The sequence below is a fragment of the Pelophylax lessonae genome (genome assembly GCF_965119305.1).
Source record: "Pelophylax lessonae genome assembly, chromosome: 2".
Classification (NCBI taxonomy): domain Eukaryota; kingdom Metazoa; phylum Chordata; class Amphibia; order Anura; family Ranidae; genus Pelophylax; species Pelophylax lessonae.
The window spans coordinates 152,344,944-152,363,045 of NC_138769.1; the positions used below are offsets into that span (position 1 = coordinate 152,344,944).

The window sequence follows — 18,102 nt, forward strand, 5'->3', positions numbered from 1 at the left end:
ATCATTTAGTTGCCAGTGGACAAACATACAAAATCAGCAGGGGATCAAATACTTTTTTCCCCCTCACTGTACACAGCTTAACTCCAACTTGTGGGCTTGGTGGGTTGCAGGAGTATTGTAACAAAAAGGATTTTTCTTAACCTCCATCAAGGGATGGGCCTTCCCAGACTGTGCCTTAAGCCTCTTTAGCTGAAGATGGGTGCTGTAGCCACTAGTGGCATACTTGATAATGGGATCCAAAGAGGCTTCTCAAAGGCCATGCAGAGCAGGAGCTTCTTAGACATGGGTTCTGCAGTCTAATGCCCCGTACACACGTGCAGATTGTCGGCCGAAAAGATTTGGCCGACGACCGATCGGCCGATTGTAGGCTTGTTAGTATGATGCTTCCGACAGCGCACTTTCGGCCGAACAGAATCTGTCGTGCAAGCATTAAAATTTTTGTATGCCGACACCAGAACGGCCGATTGTTCGCCAGTCAGTACAGATTTCGGCCGACAGACAGTAGATTTGCAAGACTGGGCATGCTCAGAAAAGAAAAAACACAGGGAAAGTTAACCATCACATGACATCACTTCTGCAGTCGGCTGTTGTTGGCCGACAAAATTCGTGTGCAGTCTTTTGCACTTTTCAACAGACACGACAGCCCTCGGACAAAAGACGTCCGATCGGTACGTGTGTAAGAGGCATAACACTTAAAGTGTGCCCTGCATGTGTGCTGACAGGAGACCCATTTGGAACACAATTTGGAAACCTCCAGCAGGCCATCCCAACTCTAATGTAAACGATTTGCTACAAATGTTCAGGACAAAGGGATCCATCACAGTAGTAACAAGATCACATCAAACGAAGTTTATTTTGCCAAACTTTACTCAGTCACAGCTCTAGAAAGCTTCCAACATTTTATGATTGGGTCCTTAAAGACAGCTGCATCCACGATTGGGCGCTTTTCTAAGGCAGGGCACTTCTGGATCCATTGTGGGGGCATATTACTTCTTAGAAGGGTCCTCTTCAAAATAGGCACAAGGCTAATAAGTGCTTGGGAGAACAAAGTTCTTGTCAGGGAGTTTCCAGCCTCAGTAGAGGAAGGCTAGAACAGGAGTGCGAGGAAAGGTTTTATGGTTTTAGGGGTTCTAAATGACCCAAGAGTGGAAAGAGCGCTGGTAAAAATAACAAACAGGTTGATTTTCTACTTTCAGCCTTTCACACTTGCTGCGGCCGCAGCTCATAGAAGGGGGTCTGGTGTGTCCCTGTACACCGATTCAGTTGCAAATCAGGTCCCCGATTCGAAGCCAAAGAGGCAATGGACGCTTATTAAGTGCGACCCACGGCCACCCTGAAGGTGTGTGAAAAGGCTCAATTGAGAGCCGGTCACACTCTCCTCTCATGCGAACTGGATGCAGGGAAACCTTTAAAGATTTCAGCACAGAGAGCAACAGGAGCTGACGAAGGAGCTAAGGAAGCCATTAAGGAGGACTCTAGAATTCAAAGGGCAAAGGGAAAGATTCCGGTATCGACTGCAAGCTGCACTGAATTTGCTAAGGACATCCAGTACAGCTAGATTGTCACGGATGCAAGCTCAGGGCACAAGACCAGGCTTCAGATACTCTCAAAACCTAAACAACTGGTAGCAAGTGAGGGCTGGGTGGCCAGAGGTGACCACAGTCACTGTAGGTAGGCAGCAGGAACAGACCGAAGATTGGAGTTTCAAGTGGCACTTTAATACAGGAGCAGGGAGAGGATACTACTTCAACATTGAATAGTGGGAAAGACAGCATGACACTCCACCCAGCAGATATTCAGCCAGATCAGCTCACCCACAGAGTGAGTTTTCATAGACAGGATAGGTAGCAAAACAGGTTCTGAAAAGCACCTTACGCAGAAGCCAATGCCCGAAGGTCACTTCCATGCTATTACTGCAATGTCCAAAGGCAGCACTCCAAAAACCATGTGGAGGAAAGACTGTTGGATAGCTCCAGTCGCATGCAGCCACTGTGAAACCCCCCCCCCCCCACCCCAAATCCTTCCCCAAGGCTTCTGTGATTAAATAGAGGGGAAGGATGGGCAGAGATGCTGTATGTGAGAAGACAGCACCTCTCTAATCAAAGCACCGGGAGTGTAGTGATAGCTGTGGTCCCAGCACCCCCGTAAAGCCATCAGTTGGAAATATAAGTAATAAGTCCATGAGGCGGCATGCACCTCGTTAAACTTCACTCATAGCAAGTCCGCATATTCTACAAACTGGCTGAATTCCTGGAGGTCAGTTTTAAAAAGAAAGCAAAAAAGGAGACATTTAGATAAGTTAAAAAACATTTATTAGAGCAACATTGTTACTAGTTCCAACAATACCTTTTAAGATATTGAAAATAAAGACATTGCATACAATTTTTCTATACAGCTGCAGTCAGAAAAAAAATTGGGGGGAAAAAATAAAAAATAATGAAACTGGACAAACCACAGCAACAAAAACAACTGTGGAGATGTGAAATTCTGGGCTCATGCTTATAATTCTTATGTTGAATATCAACAGTGATCCAAGTTCCACAATTTTTTTTGCACAAACTATGAATACAGGTCTTCACGGTCAGCAGAGTACACCTCACCCTCCTGCAACAAGGCGAAATTCAAGAAGTGTGAGGGGCGGTGGACTTCATGGTAAAATTCCTTGGGGTTAGCCAGTTGCAACTCATATTTCATGTTTGGATCATGCCTGACACCTAGAAGAACAAAAGGCAAAGATGAAGAAAAACAAGAAGCTCTCCATTAATCAGCACTTTAGGAATTCCTGCAGCTAGTGGGAAACACTTGTAACGGTACTAAACCAAAAACTTAAAAAAAAAAAAAAAAAAGTAAGGACATATTGAAGCTTGCCAGTCCCCCCCATTTTCACCTGGTTATCTGGCCATCCTGTATTACAATGCCCCTACTTTGGATGAAGAAACACAGAGGCAGCTCTGGACAGCAGCATTGTCAGTCTGGGAGGGAGGGTGTTAAAATGTACTAGAACATTTACATACACTAACAAACTGAAGCCAAACTCCAGCTCACACTGCAGTTAGAGCAACAGTTTCTTCCTTTTGAGATAAAGGTTTTACACCAAATAAAAGCTAATCGTTATAAGAACATCTGTCAGTTGTAAATGGTTTGTCTCAACCCTCTAATTGCTACATTTGCAGGACAGCTTGTTCTGTTGAAAAACAAACTTACTGGCTGCATCACTAGATGAGAATAATGGAAAGAAAATCTAAGATTTGGTAAGCTACAATAAAAGGTTTGTTTTTGGGTTTAATACCACTTTAACAGCATAAGCACACTGTTTTCATCAGCTCTTCTCTCTGGAACTCCCTAGAGCCCTAATCATATGCCTATGCAAACAGCATTTTTTCTCAGAACTAGTAATTGCATAGCCATAATCATCTTAATCATTGGGGTTATCAATTCGCTAAAAGGCAACTCTGCACTGCTGTTCTCTTCAGATATTAGTGACAGACCCATTCAACTCCATATAGGAGACAATACATACCCATGAAGTTGTAGTTCCAAGATGCTTGCGCAGGCACCATGAAGAATCCCAAGAAGCGATCAGATAACAGCATCTGGACTCTTTCGTAATGAGATGGCAGGTAGCCTTTTGGGTTGTTCCCTTTATCTGTGTTCTGTCTTCCCCATTCGTATCCGCTGGGGGTCAGTTTATAAGCAGTCAATGTACATGAACCTGGGGTGAAGCTGCAGGGATTAAAAATACCAGTGAGCGTAAACACCATATTTTAGTTATAAACTATGTAAAAAAAACAAAATAATACAAACCTATTTTATATATATATATATTTACATTTACAAACCAACCCAGTACTCACCTGCAGGTAATAATAATAGTTTTTTCTCCATCCCAGGCTGGGTTGTCTGCCATGACTTTCGCATGAGTGGTGACATCTTGTGGAGACAGCTGGGGAGACTCATTTGGCTGTGTGTGAACCCATCCCAGTGGTTCCATTTCCTAAAAAAGGTAGAAGAAAATAGAATCACAATGAAAAGCAGAATAAGAATACATGGAAAGAATGATGTAGCATACATCTAAGTAAACACAGGTTTACTATAGTTATGGTTGACAGAACCAATTGGAATTTTAGATGTTCTAATAAAACTAAGACTATCCGGTGTTTTGGGAACTGGTGCACACGTTTAAGCACACTTTGAAAATGTTTGTTATGTGAGGGTGGAGGCCATTTAGATGAGAAAAGTTTGGAGAAAGTGTTCTGCATTTTGTATCAGTAATGCAGCATCCATATGCTTTAACAAGCATGGGCTTTTGATCCCAATAACATCAGGTGGTGGATTCTGGTTACTTACTAAAGTAGGTGCTGCTAAACACTGCTAGGTGATGTTTCCCACAACAAATACACAAACTAAAATGTATTCTAAAACTGACCTTCAAATACTCATGCTGCGGCAGCTGATTAGGCAAGTGAACCGTTTGGTGAGTTCCCCACTGTGGAACCATCACAATGCAACGGATCTCCTTCACTTGTGGGTTATCTGGTGGACTCACTCCGTACAAGTAGCCTGCGATCTAGACACAAAATGTAAAATTAAGAACATAAATAAAATATCATGCCATATCTCCCCATTAAATTTAAAGTATAATGAGCAATAAAATGCATAAATCTTAACCAAATCTGTACAGGATTACAAGTTTACAGGAGCCATCCTTTTAGCGTTTATGTTGGTTACAAGATAATGCTGTGAGAAAATTCACAGCTTTGGTGATGATTTAATGAGCGTGAACATTTTTCTGAGCACAAAAACACTTAAGATAACTTAACCGGTTGCCGGCTGCGCACAGTATATTTACTGCGGCAGTCAGCCCCGGCCAGGCAGAGTGACGTAGATCTACGTCGCTCGCCTGTCACTCCTTTTAGAGCCAATAGCGGGCGAGCGCGCGCCCGCTGAGGCTCGTTCACAGAGGAGTGCGGGCGTGTGACCGGCGGACCCGATGTCCGCCGGTCACACTACGATCGGAGGTACAGCGGGAGAAAGACAGAGCGGCTTATGTAAACAAGCCGCCTGTCATTCTCCCCTGTGTAAAAATGCTTTTTGCAATTTTTTTTACCAAACATATGTAGCGTAAAACAATTTTTACATTTTTTTTGGGGGGAATTTCATATAAAAAAAAAGTGAAAAATATTGTTATTTTTGCAAAAATTACGCTCTTTTTTTGTTTATAGCGCATGATCAAAAAAAATCGCACAGGTGATCAAATACCACCAAAAGAAAGTTCTGTTTGTGGGAAAAAAAGGACGTGAAATTCGTTTAGGTACAACGTTGCACGACCGCGCAATTGTCCGTTAAAGTCACGCAGTAAAAATCGCAAAAAACCCCCTGGTCAGGAAGGGGGTAAAATCTTCCGGGGCTTAAGTGGTTAACCAAAGCCTCCGAGTTTTTGAACTATTAAACAAAACTATATTTAAGACTGCAATATGCACTCATGTCGTTTAATTATTAACAGCGACATTATGTAATGTGCAGTTATGTAAATTGTAGTAATGATGACATAATGCTTCATCCTCTAAAAACACAAGGAAAGGACCCACTAGAAACTGTAGGTCACTACATTAAACTGCTGGCACTCACAGAGAGCAAGCTGACTGATTCTGAAGTTACCAACAAATATGGCAAAAGATATTGAATGGCTGTGTTGAGTATCAGATCGATGTGTATGCTTCCATTTTCCCATGTAGTCTAAAAATGAACATCCTTGGCATTGGCTTAATCTGCTACAGGATGGGCTGCCCAAACCCAAGACTAAAGCTGGCCATCTACTTTTCAATCCTACTAAACTGAATCCGATCTACTATTCAGTTTAACACCTTGACGATGAGGGTTAACCACTTGCCGACTGCCGCACGACTATTTACTGCGGCAGTCTGGCTCTCCTGGGCAAACCGACGTAGGGCTACGTCGCTCGCCCAGGAGCCTCTAGGGGGGCGATCGCGCGCCGCAGGAGGCGGGATCCCGCCCCTGCTCGTTCCAGCACATCCCCGCGCGAGTGACCGGCGGCTCCGATGTTTGCCGGTCACTTGCGATCTCCCGGTGGAGAGGGAGAAAGGCAGGCGGCTAATGTAAACAAAGCCGCCTGTCATTCTCCCTGATGTAACTTCAGAGACTACACGATCCTGCTATATAGGATCGTATGTCTCTGTTACATCACTAGCCACGCCCCTTTACAGTTAGAATCACACCCCTAGGGACACACTTAACCCCTTGATCACTAATAAAGTTAACCCCTTCCCTGCCAGTGTCATTTTTACAGTAACAGTGCATATGTATAGCACTGATTACTGTAGTAATGTCATTGGTACTCCCAGAAGTGTCAAAAAGGTTAGTCAGGGGTCCGATCTGTCCACCGCAATGTCGCAGTCCCGCAAAAAAAAAAAAAAAAAAAAAAAAAAAAATCGCAGATCGCCATTACCAGTTAAAAAAAAATTAATAAAAAATGACATAAATCTTTCCCTTAGTTAGTAAACGCAATAACTTTTGCGCAAACCAATCAAAATATGCTTATTGCGATTTTTTGTTGTTACCAAAAATATGTAGCAGAAAACAAATTGGCCTAAAATGTTAAAAAATTTAGATTTTTACATTTGGGGGGGGGGGGGGGGGGAGGGGGTTGAATTTCATGTCAAAAAATGTGAAAAATATTGTTATTTTTAAATTTAAGCAATTTTATTTGTTTATAGCACAGAAAATAAAAATTGCACAGGTTATAAAAAAAAAAAAAAAAAAAAAAAAAAAAAAAACACAAAAAGAAAGCTCTGTTTGTGGGAAAAAAAGGACATCAATTTAATTTGGGTACAGCGTCGCACGACCGCGCAATAGTCCGTTAAAGTCACGCAGTGCCAAATCACCAATTTAAAAAATAGTTCTTTTTTTTTTTTTTTTGAATCCTACCCAAAATACACAGACCCTGATCTAGCAATTCGATCTTTATTTTCACACACTTGTTTGCATCTTTTTCTCCCTGCCAAAAAAAAATGTAATACCTTTCTCTACATTCAGAGAAGAAAAACAAAAAATAAAAATACAGGGGTCGACTGAACAGTAACTGATCATGGTGATAGCTAGAGACTTCAGGCCTCCTGGCTCCCGATCGTCGGGCTCACGCCGAGGGCTCCGGGTCTCCTGTTATCAATGCTGGGAATTCGCTGAGCAGCTTACTCCCTGCACAAATACAGGGATGCATACATGTTGCCTCAAGCAAGAAGACCCACTTCAGTGGTTAGGGGACTACCTAAACAATACAATAATCATCCTCCCTAAAGTGTTTACCCCAACATTTCCTATTCTTGATATGTGCCTGCTGTACCATGTACTTTTGTAACAAATTTTCCGGTTGTTTTTGTACTGCTTCCCTTGCTTGAAATCCCTGGTGTTTTTGTTAGGCCCTCTGCTTTCCTATTAGAAATGGACCAAGCCAAGCTGGATAACACACTGTGGTCAGTTCTCTAGCTGTGCTGGGAATTCAGCCTGCCCTCCACCAAAGATCAGACTTGACCTGGCCTCCACCCCCCCCCCCCCTGCAAAGCCCTTCACTGGGAAGATCAGTGTGCCGTTGCTTCTCCTCCCCCCAGCTCTTATGCAGCTTAGAACAGAGGGAATGTGATCACTTACAAAAAAGAGGGAGGGGGAGAAAAGTTAATAATGTTTTTTATTTTATACTTCTTATAATAAGGGAGAAAGTTGGTACAATACAACTAAGTACCAGAGGATTCGGATGACCCTGCTCAGAGGGAGCTTACATCCTAAGAGGGGCAAATGCTACAAAAAGGTAATACCTGAAGGATTAGGATAGAGAAAGTGGAAGTACAGATTTTAGGTGGAGGCGAGGTAGACTTCCCTGAAGAGAGGAGTTTTCAGGGATCACCCTAGAAGTAGACAGTAGGAGATAACTGTACAGATTGGGGTATGGAGTTAGAGGATGAAAGAGGCTCTGAAGGAATCCTGGAGGAATTACTAAAACTGATATCAGGCAGGCCTTAGAACTACATAGTTCCTGGTAATTCTGGAAGGGGATTGTAATGTCTGGGGTGAAGCTTAGATTTGGTCTTTTTAAACAGCAAAATGAGAATATATATATATATATATATATATATATATATATATATATATATATATATATATATATAAAGTAGGCTCTAGGACCACATAGTTATTAAAAAATAGGTAGGCATGTGATCTGTTTATCGATATACATTTTCTTCCAGGATATTAGATTATGGCAGCTCATCTGAGTACCCTCTTGTGTCTAAGGGTTGCAGATCACTCTATTTAGTAGGCCCGCAGAGCTAAACATGAAAGTTTATGTTAGTGGAAAATGGGTGAAAAGACTCCAGAAGGAGAGACAGATGTTCTTGGGTTAGAACAGATAATGGGACAATTTTTCCTAACCCACCTTCTCATTAGCATAAATAAGACCCATAGAGGATAGCCCTGTTCTGGACAAAAATAGCCATCTCATGTAGAGGAGTAACTTATTGCCATATATAAATCTCTGCCTAAAACCAATGTTGAAATTAGTATTGCTATGCAAAAAACATGAGCAATATGTTGAAATGTGGCTGCCTAGTGGTAGGGTAGACATAGCACAGCGTTTCTATCCCATTTACACATACCTGAGCTCGCAGATCTGAAATGCAAATAAATTTCTTTAGTACGTTCTTAGGCAGGATGTACGTGTAACCAGTTTCCTTAATATCATCAGATGACACATAGATGTGGTTGGTTCGCAGGTGAAGATTAGCAGCAGATATAGCTCTGCAAAATAAAAAGGAAAATTTTATAGGACACACACACACACTGCTGCTATTCAGTCACACAAACAGCAGCATCGTGATTTCTAATGTTAAAACCATGCTTCTATATTTTCAGACAAAATCTGAGTCAATAAGCATGTGATGCCAGAACACTCGTATTTTTAAGTGTGACTAAACAAAGAAGCCACATGAAAACAAAGATGAGACATAAAAAAAAAAAAAAAACACGATTGACAAGTCAATTCTGAACTGCTAGAGGTTGTACCTGACACGCCATTCTGTCTTTGAGGAGAAGGTCTGCGTCTCGTAGTTACTTGTGGTTGAAGTGATAATCTCATCTCCATGTTTGTTAACCGTGCGTGTCTGGGTAGCAGTGAGCTGCGACTGTTCCTTCGTTTGCTTCTCAATCTCAGCAATCTGTTGCCTCTGCTGGGATGGTGCAGAGATTTCCATACCCAAAATGATATCCCTGATTTCAGACTGCGTTAGGGATGCAACATTTACACTGAAAACAAAAGAGTCCTATGTTTAGGTTACACAATACAAACAGTCTGTTTTGCTGACATAAATATATACATTGTCCAGGATGTTATATTTAAAGAAATATATATAACGGACAAGTTAAACAGTAAGAATGTAAATATAATAGAGTATGGAGGAAGAATTGGAGACCGGTGGCTCCATTCCTAATTCTCTCTTGCACACTGCAGCTTGAAAAAGCTCTGTACAGCGTTTTTTTTTTTTCTTTACCTGATCTAAAAAGGCAGCCTGTTTACAATGTGTCTGTATGCACAGCATGTAAACAAGCGCTGCGTATTCTTGAGAAAAAACACCACAGAAAAATCTGCTTTACCAGTCAGTATTTTGTACGGGTATGCTCAAATGAGCATAAATATTAATGAATTTTCTCTAGGAATATATTGTGCATGCAAACACACATATACGCACAAATAAAGGGCCTGAAATTACATCCAAAAAAAAAATAAAGTAGATGCTCAAACATCCGTACCGTGTGCAAGTGGACTTTGTGCCAAGCTCCCTTGAGGTGGAACCTTCAACTACATGTACCCTTTCCCTGCATCTCGTTTACATGTTTTATGGAAACCGATATGGTGGAAAATAGGCTTACAATATTAAAGTTATATCTTACTTGTTTTTCTTTCCATAGTCAGCCAAGATCAGATCCTTTAGCTGAACTTCTACCTTGATCCATTCCTCATCAGTCAGTGTGGGCCAGATATGATGAGGTTCAGTGATTGTCGTCTTGTCTGGCTTTAGGATGACCTTTGCACGGTCATTGTTGACATGCAATGCTCTCAGAATTAGAATCAGTCGAGAGAATGCCTGCAAGGCAGATTATAGTCAATTTTAGGTAAAATTACCAAACTAATATCAGATGCCCCATTAGCAGTCTTGAAAAGTATTATGATGGTCCTTAAATACTCCACTGTTGTACATAACCCATTCTAAAACAGTCATTCCAGTTTTAAACATTTTACACATGATAATACCAGAATCACATACTGTGTATGAAGAAATGGTCTTCAGCCAGTCATCATAGAGATTGAAGAGCACCATCTGGGGCTCTGTAGCTTTAAGAATTAGATCTCCAAACTTTTCCACCTTCAGACAGGCCTGGAAAGGGAGCTGCAACTCTGAGCCTTTGATCACAATGTTTGGGAAATCAAGCAAGTGCACCTGAAATTTACACAGGAGGAAAATTAATATGCAATGATAGAAAACACCATTGAAGGAAGTTCACATGGAGGTTAAAAAACCACATTTTACCTCAAGAGGATCCAACATGCCCTTCCTGGTGACAATGATTTGTTTCGGCTGTTCCTCCACTGGCAAGGATCTAATCAAAGCAGCAACTTCTTCTGCAGTCTTCCACTTGGCCAGCTACAAAGGGGTAATTAATTGTACATGGTAAAAACATAGAACGAGCCGCATCAGCTTTATTGGAAAATTTTCACAAGGAGTCCAGCAAAGATAGAGCACGCAGTTCTTTCATTACAGGTTTACTTAAGGCAGAACTTCTCCCAAAGAGGGAAGTTCTGCTTCTTTGCCTCCTCCCCCCTCCTCTAACTTTTGGAACTTTATTTTTGCTGGATCCATTAACAGCCAAAAAAATGTCCTATTACTAAAAGTCAGCAGCTACATAGTATTTGTAGCAGACTTCATTTTTTGGTTTCAGACTGAAGAACTGCTCTAAAGTGAAACTAAACTATATCCTTATTCTCCAAAAATATTCCATACACATCCACTATTTAACAGCCCTGTAATCTTTTTATAAAAATAGTTCCCAAATATGCATTTTTATCTCCTTGTAACATCCTCTGCACTCTTAAACCGCTTCTTTTCCCCCTTACTTCTGTTTATTTGGAACAAAGAGAAAGTGCATTGTGGTCATGAGCACTCTTCTATGCAAACTACAAATCCCACAATCCATCTCAGGAACAAGCAAGATAAGGTGGCTATGTTCTGTATACAGAGGGACCATGGAGAATGAATGTTGCCACCCTTTAAAAGGATACAGATCACTGCATCGCAAAAAACACACACACACAAACAAAATGTAGAGATTTGTGGGGAGGCCGAAAGCAATGGAACGTACTTTGTTTAAAATTATAGATATCGGAACAGAGATTGGGGGGGGGGGGGGGGTCACTAAATAAACTAGCATTTGAATGCAATAGCATGCCCTCCTGTAGACTGCAGTGATGTTCAGCTGAAGATTTGTTTTGCCATCTCCTGCAACCCTATATGGTTTATTACCTTTTGTAACCTTCAATACCAAGCTACCTGGAAAGTGGGGTGTTTGAAGAAGGCATACATACCTCTGACTGGAATTAAAATATTTACTGCACATAGCATACTTCAGGTTTTAGGGCCCTCTAAAATAAGCTGTAGATCCCTGGCATGCTACTACACTGATTTACCAGTACAGTTTAACCCTTTTGCCGCCAGTGTCTTTTTTTGCACTTTCCACACATGATAAAATGGACATTTTAGGCCTGGAAAATTAAACGGCTGTAGTTCCAATTTTTTTGGTCACATTAGCTCAACAGTTTATCAGATGTATATTTTTTGGTAAACCATACACTAAAGTTAATTTAAGTTCACATAATGGTCACATATGAGCTATTTTTTAATAAATACAAGAGGGAAATTACACCAAGCAGATAAATACCCAATATGTCATACCTTAAAATTGCCTGCAACCGTGAAATTGAGTCAAACGGATACACAATACTATCCATGAATGACTGAACCCCCCCCCACCTACTAAAATCTTTATTGCCATCACACAGAGGGCTGACAATTTGTATTGTTTACAGACATAGGAGTATGTATACCCCTTATGTAAAGCCTTGGGTCTGTGGCAGCCAGAGGGTTAACTAAAACCTATGCTAAAAAAGACACAGGGGTAACATTTATGACTCCCTGAAAATACAAGTGGCACGCAAATCAGGAGGCATAGCTTCTGATCCACATACTGTGCAAAAATTTGACGCACTGTCAAACATAATAGTCAGAGCCCTACTATTTATATTTTTCTGACACTTGTTGTTTGCAAGTTAAAAATCAGTATTTTTTGCTAGTAAACTACTTAGAACCCCCAAACATTATATATCTAGATCTATCTAGAGAATAAAATTGCAGTCGTTGCAATATTTTTTGTCACATAGTATTTGCACAAGTGTCTTTCAAATGCATTTTTTTTTTTTTTTTTCTTTTTAGGAAAAAATACATTTCACAGCATTTAAAAAAAAAAAACCTAAACCATAACTTTAGCCCTAATATTATGCAGAGTAAATAGATACCAAACATGTCATGCTTGAAAACTGCGCACGCTCATGGAATGGCGATAAACATTGGTACTTAAAAATCTCCATAGGCGATACTTTAAAAATTTCTGGGGCTAGAATTATTGCTCTCGCTCTAACAATCGTGGCGATATCTCACATGTGTATTTGAACACCGTTTACAAATGTGGGCGTGAATTGCATATGCTTTCGCTTCTACGTGCGACCTCAGAGGAACTTATTACAAACCTGTCCGTTGATCCCTACTGAGCAGACAGATCGCTTATGCAGAGGGAACACAGACAGCCTGCTCTCCTTAATGGGCAGCCAGATGAAAACGAACCACCTGCCCGTTTACACCCAACTGCCACCTGATCCGATCGACAGATGGGGGATCGAAACCAATTCGTCTGTTTTGGTGGGACAGGATCGGATGTCAATGAACACATGTCCGTTGACACCTGCCACCCCATGGAGGAGACTGGAGGGTCCGAAAAACTGACAGGCAGTCCCAATCAGTCCGCCTGTGTGAAAGAGCACTAAAACATAGTTCAAAAGCAGATGCTCATCTAGATAATCTGAAATTTTAGGCTTATTTCAAACATACCTGACCCAATCGCTTCTGTCCTGCCCAAACAGAGGTATGAATAATCTTCAAGAAAAGCTGCCCAGTCCTGGGGTTGAAGATGAAAATAGCCCCATTTATGGGTTTGGTTGTTAAGTTACCTTCAAAGGTCTAAAAATGAAGAAAAAAAAAAAAAGAAATAAAACGTCATTTGTCTGATATATAAAAATGTTTTATCACTGCATTTGTGACATATGTGCTGTACCTTGTGGATTGTTACTCTGTACACATTCGTGTCATCCACAAACCAAATAATCTGATTGGAGAAGAGCTCGCCATAGTTCTGAGAAGACAGATAAGGCTCAGTGGGCTCTGATGAGTACAGCTGTAGTCCCTTACGGATGCGCTCACGCAGCACATAAAGAGCGGGGTTAGCCTTCATTATCTTGGCCATTGCTTGCTGAATAAGTGGTTTTCCACCAGGAAACCAATTCCCATAAGCACTGAAAAAAAAGAGAAGGAAAATTGTTGCTCACATAACGTACAAATTTACTAGTTCCAGCAAAAACTTCTGGGATGTGTGAATATCTATGAAGGCAACATTTGCTCACCTGTGGAGGTTATAGGCCAAGTCTATGGCAATCAGCACACCAGTAGGTGATGGGTAGATACTCATGTTATCAGTGGTATAGTCCAGAAACTTTGCACGGGCATATCGCTCAATGTCATGAGAGTCATAGTCTCCCCATCTCAACTGGATATCAATCCAGTACTTCTGTGTGGTGGTGCTGTCCATGACATCCCTAAATGAAGAACATAAAAAAAACACTAGCTGACTTTCCACATAGTAGTTTGCTAAAATCGGTATCTTATAAAAAGCAAGTAAAACAAATATGCAAAAAAAATATAACATACTTGGAGTCTGCCAATAGAGAAGGACGAGAGACATTCCACTTATAGGAAGCGAATAGCAAGATATCAGCACAAGATGAATTCATCTTATAAGACTTTCTAGGGTGGATGGTCTCCTTCTGGACAGTCTCAATCTCTAGTGCATCCAGCTCTTGGTCAAACACCTGAACCACAAAAATAGCAGAAATAAATTTAATGTCAGAAGTAATATAATAGCAATATTAATAAATCGGCACAAACAAAATTAAAAATGACTCACCTGGCACAGATCCATTACAATGCTCTCATGGATCTTTTGCCACAAGTGAGCTCTGAAAATCTGAATCAAAGAGATCTTTAATGTGGGAATTTTGCCGTGCATGAAAATGCCAGTCAAATCCAGCTGCACCTGGAAACCAACATACACCTACAAAACAAATATTTGGGGTTGTTAAAGATAAAAAAACAAACAAACACACAAACAGCAAGTTCTATATCTAATAACATACATTGGCTCGGTTGATTGTAGGGGACCACCAGAGAGTGAACCTTCTATTGGGGATCTGATTCAAACCAGACCTCTGAGCATTGGTTAGTTTTTTCCATTTCATTGACTCCTCAAAGCCGCTGGCTTTTTCCCTGGTAAAAATAAAGAAATAAATGATTAACAAACAAGCATTAAATGTATGTAACAAACAAGATCTGAATAGCACATGAAAAGGTTTTAACATAAGCTAGGGGAGGAAAAAACAGCAACAAAATGATCTTCTCAGTGAAATCTGTGCTGATCATTGGAGGAGAACATACAGAGTTCCCAGCATAGCTAGAGAACTGACCACACTGCTGTTCTACTGCTTATTGTGGTCAGTTTTTAATAGAAAAGCAGAGGGACCGGCAGGAGCCCCAGGAATTTCACACAAAGGAAGCAAAAGAACTGGATACTTTTTCATGGGTGCTCACAACCTGTGGCCCTCCAGTTGCCCTCCTCCAGCTACAATTCCCACCATGCTTCTGCCTTTGGGAGTCATGCTTGTAACTGTCAGCCTTGCAATGCCTCGTGGGACTTGTGGTCCTGGAACAGCTGGTGGGCCACAGGTTGAGCACCCATGAAGTATATGCTACAGCAGGCATGAACCAGGAATAATAAATGTTGGGTTTACATATGAACAAAAATTTTCCACAAAAACTTCTGTTGCAATGCAAAATTTAAATGCCTCTTTATTAACTTGTCAAATCTGCAATTTTTCTTCTAATTAAAAATCTACCACTGCCAACTGCAAGACTTGCTGCTGAAGCTGGCCATGCACTGTTAATTTCTTTCATCCACGCAAACGTAGATGGAGAAATCCTTTCCCCTGCCAGGACATTTAATCTGACAGCAGGATATAAATTTTGACCAGTGTACAGCCAGCTCTATAGTTTACTAGCCAGTGGGAAAAATATTTAAAGAGGTTGTAAACTCAATTGTTTTTTTTTTTCACCCTGAAAGAGAAACAGATAATGAGCTAGTATGCATCGCATACTAGCTCATTATGCAATACTTACCTTAGAACGAGCCTCCGCCGTGCCTCCCGGTCACCTCTATGACGGGCGACATGTTCAGTCGCCCGTCTTCCGGGATCGCGGGATACAGCCATCTGATTGGCTGGAGCCGCGGGGACGTCACTCCCGCGGGAGCCGACGGTCACGGCACGGGACTCTGAAGGAACGGCACCAGCGGCTGTTCCTTCAGAGTGCATGCGCCAGTGACGTCACTGGCTGCATATAAGGTAAATATCTCCTAAACGGTACATGTTTAGGAGATATTTACAGTACCTATTAGGTAAGCCTCATCATAGGCTTACCTATAGGTACAACTTGCAGAGGAGGGTTTATTTCCTCTTTAAAAACAGCAGCTTTAATAGATACTGTTAAAGAAAAAAAATGTAGATCTTCTTACCAGAATAGACCTTCCCATGTGGGGAAGTATGTGCCTTTGAACAATGTGTGCTCCAAAATCCCCTCCACTCCTCCAAGTGCCTGGATCATATCTGTACGGTAGTTATTCAAATTCCAAAGCTTTCCATCATGGCGTTGATGTGTCCACCAGAAAGGATTCTGTTTCAGTACCTGGGGGGGAAAAAAGGGCAATTCACAGAAGCACGAACTATATAGGGAATGATGTTAATCAAAACAAATGATTTTTAGTACCTGATACTGTTTGAAGTCTGTACGGACTCTCCAGCCCTTGTCATAAGCCAGGGTGTGCCTGTCCTTCTGAAACAGGGTGTTGATTCGTGGAATGCCTCTATCCCATGAATCCTCCAAGTCTTCCAATGTAAGACGCCTGAAACAAAGCATACATAAATGTAAAAAAAAAAAAAAAATAATGTGTTATATGTTAAACAACTTGGACATCAAAAGGGGCAAGCTTTACGATATTCACCTGTTCTGAGCAATGGCCTCCTGCCTTTTCAGAGCGTATTCTGCCCAGACTCGCTGAGAGTCAATGAACTCGCTCTCCCATGGCTGAATGTAGCGATACAAGTTAGGGATCAGCTGATCCTCCTCATGACTCATACCTGAGCGGAAGTGGGTGATGCCAACATCGGTCTGCTTTGACCACCTGTTACAAAAAATAAATGCGGTTACAAAGAACCAAACAATCCGTAATATTCTACATATTCCTGTAAGTGTATGAGCAACCTGGCATATTATTAAACAAGCTACACAAACCAATGAGATTTCAGTTTTGGAAATTTTACACCGATTACAAAATATTACCTGAGGTCAGACTGTGGGATAAGCACGTGTCCCATAGATAACATCCCTAAACCACCAAGCTCTTTCGGTGTGTAGAAGACCACAGGAGGGAAACGACTGGGCATCTTAGAGTTCAGACCAATCTTAATTCTGGTTTGGATTTTGTTTTCACATTTCACCAACAGATCAAGCAACTCCTGCGTGTTTACCACAGCCTCACGGAAATAAGTCATCAGGCCTATTAAGGCCGTATTCCACTTGTTCACAATCTGGGCAAATAAACAAAATGATTACCTTTGATGCAAACATTGATAAAATAACTAATAAAATCTTAGTATGTGTATGAGCAATCTAGCTGAGCCAAATCTTATAAAGAAAGTGGAGCTAAGCCTACATAGCAGATAAACATTAAAGAGTGAATAAGCACTGGCTGAAAATATCTGGATATACCATAAATTACAACCCACCTTAGTAAATGTAGTGGATCCTGAAGCCATCAGAATTTGACGAACTCTGTTGTGGAATCTCTGCATGGACTCATCATCCACTCGCAGAAAACACTGAGCTGTACGTTCTTTGGTCACCTAAAAAAGCAAGATAATTAGCCGATTAGTCTATATCAAGTGCTGCAAAGAGCCATGAAAGCAATTACTTTCTACAACAACCACAGAATGTAAAACCCATTAAAAGCTGAAGTCCAATTTTGCAGCTAGCAGTTTATGCCCAAGAATACCACCCAAAACCTAAATTTACAAAGACTTACACAAGCCTACAGTCACTATTTTATTTCAATAAATCTAAAGCTGACAGAAAAAAAAAAAAAAAAAAGAAGAGTTGAGCAATGCTCAAATTATACATCTGTTAGGGCTGTTTTGGCTAGCTGCCTAAATTGGAATCTGTTGATTTTAGGATTTTAGGTCTTCATTTTCCTTTAAATGCTCATTCACACGAAAATAGATTCGTTTCCTGTGCGGGACAGTGCTCTGTACTGGGTTTGTGGGCAGAGCCTTGTGTGTTACAAGTGCAGGGCACAGTTTTTTTTTTCCCCACTAGCTTATTGACATGTCAAAAAAAAAAAAATGCATGCTCTAACGCACCACACTCGGGGACTCTGTTCTAGTGTGAACAGGAAAAATTAAATTTTTTTTGTTCTGTGTCTCATTGAAAAGAACTGCATTTTTCTAGTGCAGAAAAACTGAGGGTCTTTGCATATACCCTGTTCCAAATTATATTTTTCTCATTTACCTAAATAATTGATGTAAATAACAGTCAGTATAATTCACATGTT

At 40.9% G+C, this 18,102-nt stretch overlaps 1 protein-coding gene across 1 annotated transcript in view; it reads right to left on the reverse strand.

Annotated features, from left to right (window-relative positions):
* Positions 1 to 2,295: 2,295 nt before the first annotated feature.
* Positions 2,296 to 18,102, reverse strand: part of PRPF8 (pre-mRNA processing factor 8) — a 42,122-nt gene continuing 26,315 nt past the window's right edge. Inside the window, exons 24-43 of the mRNA XM_082247702.1 lie at positions 17,282 to 17,398; positions 16,836 to 17,083; positions 16,498 to 16,677; positions 16,263 to 16,398; positions 16,012 to 16,181; positions 14,582 to 14,711; positions 14,353 to 14,499; positions 14,097 to 14,257; positions 13,793 to 13,984; positions 13,447 to 13,684; positions 13,224 to 13,352; positions 10,596 to 10,709; positions 10,332 to 10,505; positions 9,958 to 10,151; positions 9,073 to 9,312; positions 8,667 to 8,808; positions 4,427 to 4,567; positions 3,855 to 3,994; positions 3,521 to 3,723; positions 2,296 to 2,714 (exon numbers count right to left, since the gene is read on the reverse strand). Of these exons, the coding sequence (XP_082103828.1) occupies positions 2,560 to 2,714; positions 3,521 to 3,723; positions 3,855 to 3,994; positions 4,427 to 4,567; positions 8,667 to 8,808; positions 9,073 to 9,312; positions 9,958 to 10,151; positions 10,332 to 10,505; positions 10,596 to 10,709; positions 13,224 to 13,352; positions 13,447 to 13,684; positions 13,793 to 13,984; positions 14,097 to 14,257; positions 14,353 to 14,499; positions 14,582 to 14,711; positions 16,012 to 16,181; positions 16,263 to 16,398; positions 16,498 to 16,677; positions 16,836 to 17,083; positions 17,282 to 17,398 (3,351 nt within the window). The 3' untranslated portion in view covers positions 2,296 to 2,559. The remainder of the gene's footprint in view (positions 2,715 to 3,520; positions 3,724 to 3,854; positions 3,995 to 4,426; positions 4,568 to 8,666; positions 8,809 to 9,072; positions 9,313 to 9,957; positions 10,152 to 10,331; positions 10,506 to 10,595; positions 10,710 to 13,223; positions 13,353 to 13,446; positions 13,685 to 13,792; positions 13,985 to 14,096; positions 14,258 to 14,352; positions 14,500 to 14,581; positions 14,712 to 16,011; positions 16,182 to 16,262; positions 16,399 to 16,497; positions 16,678 to 16,835; positions 17,084 to 17,281; positions 17,399 to 18,102) is intronic.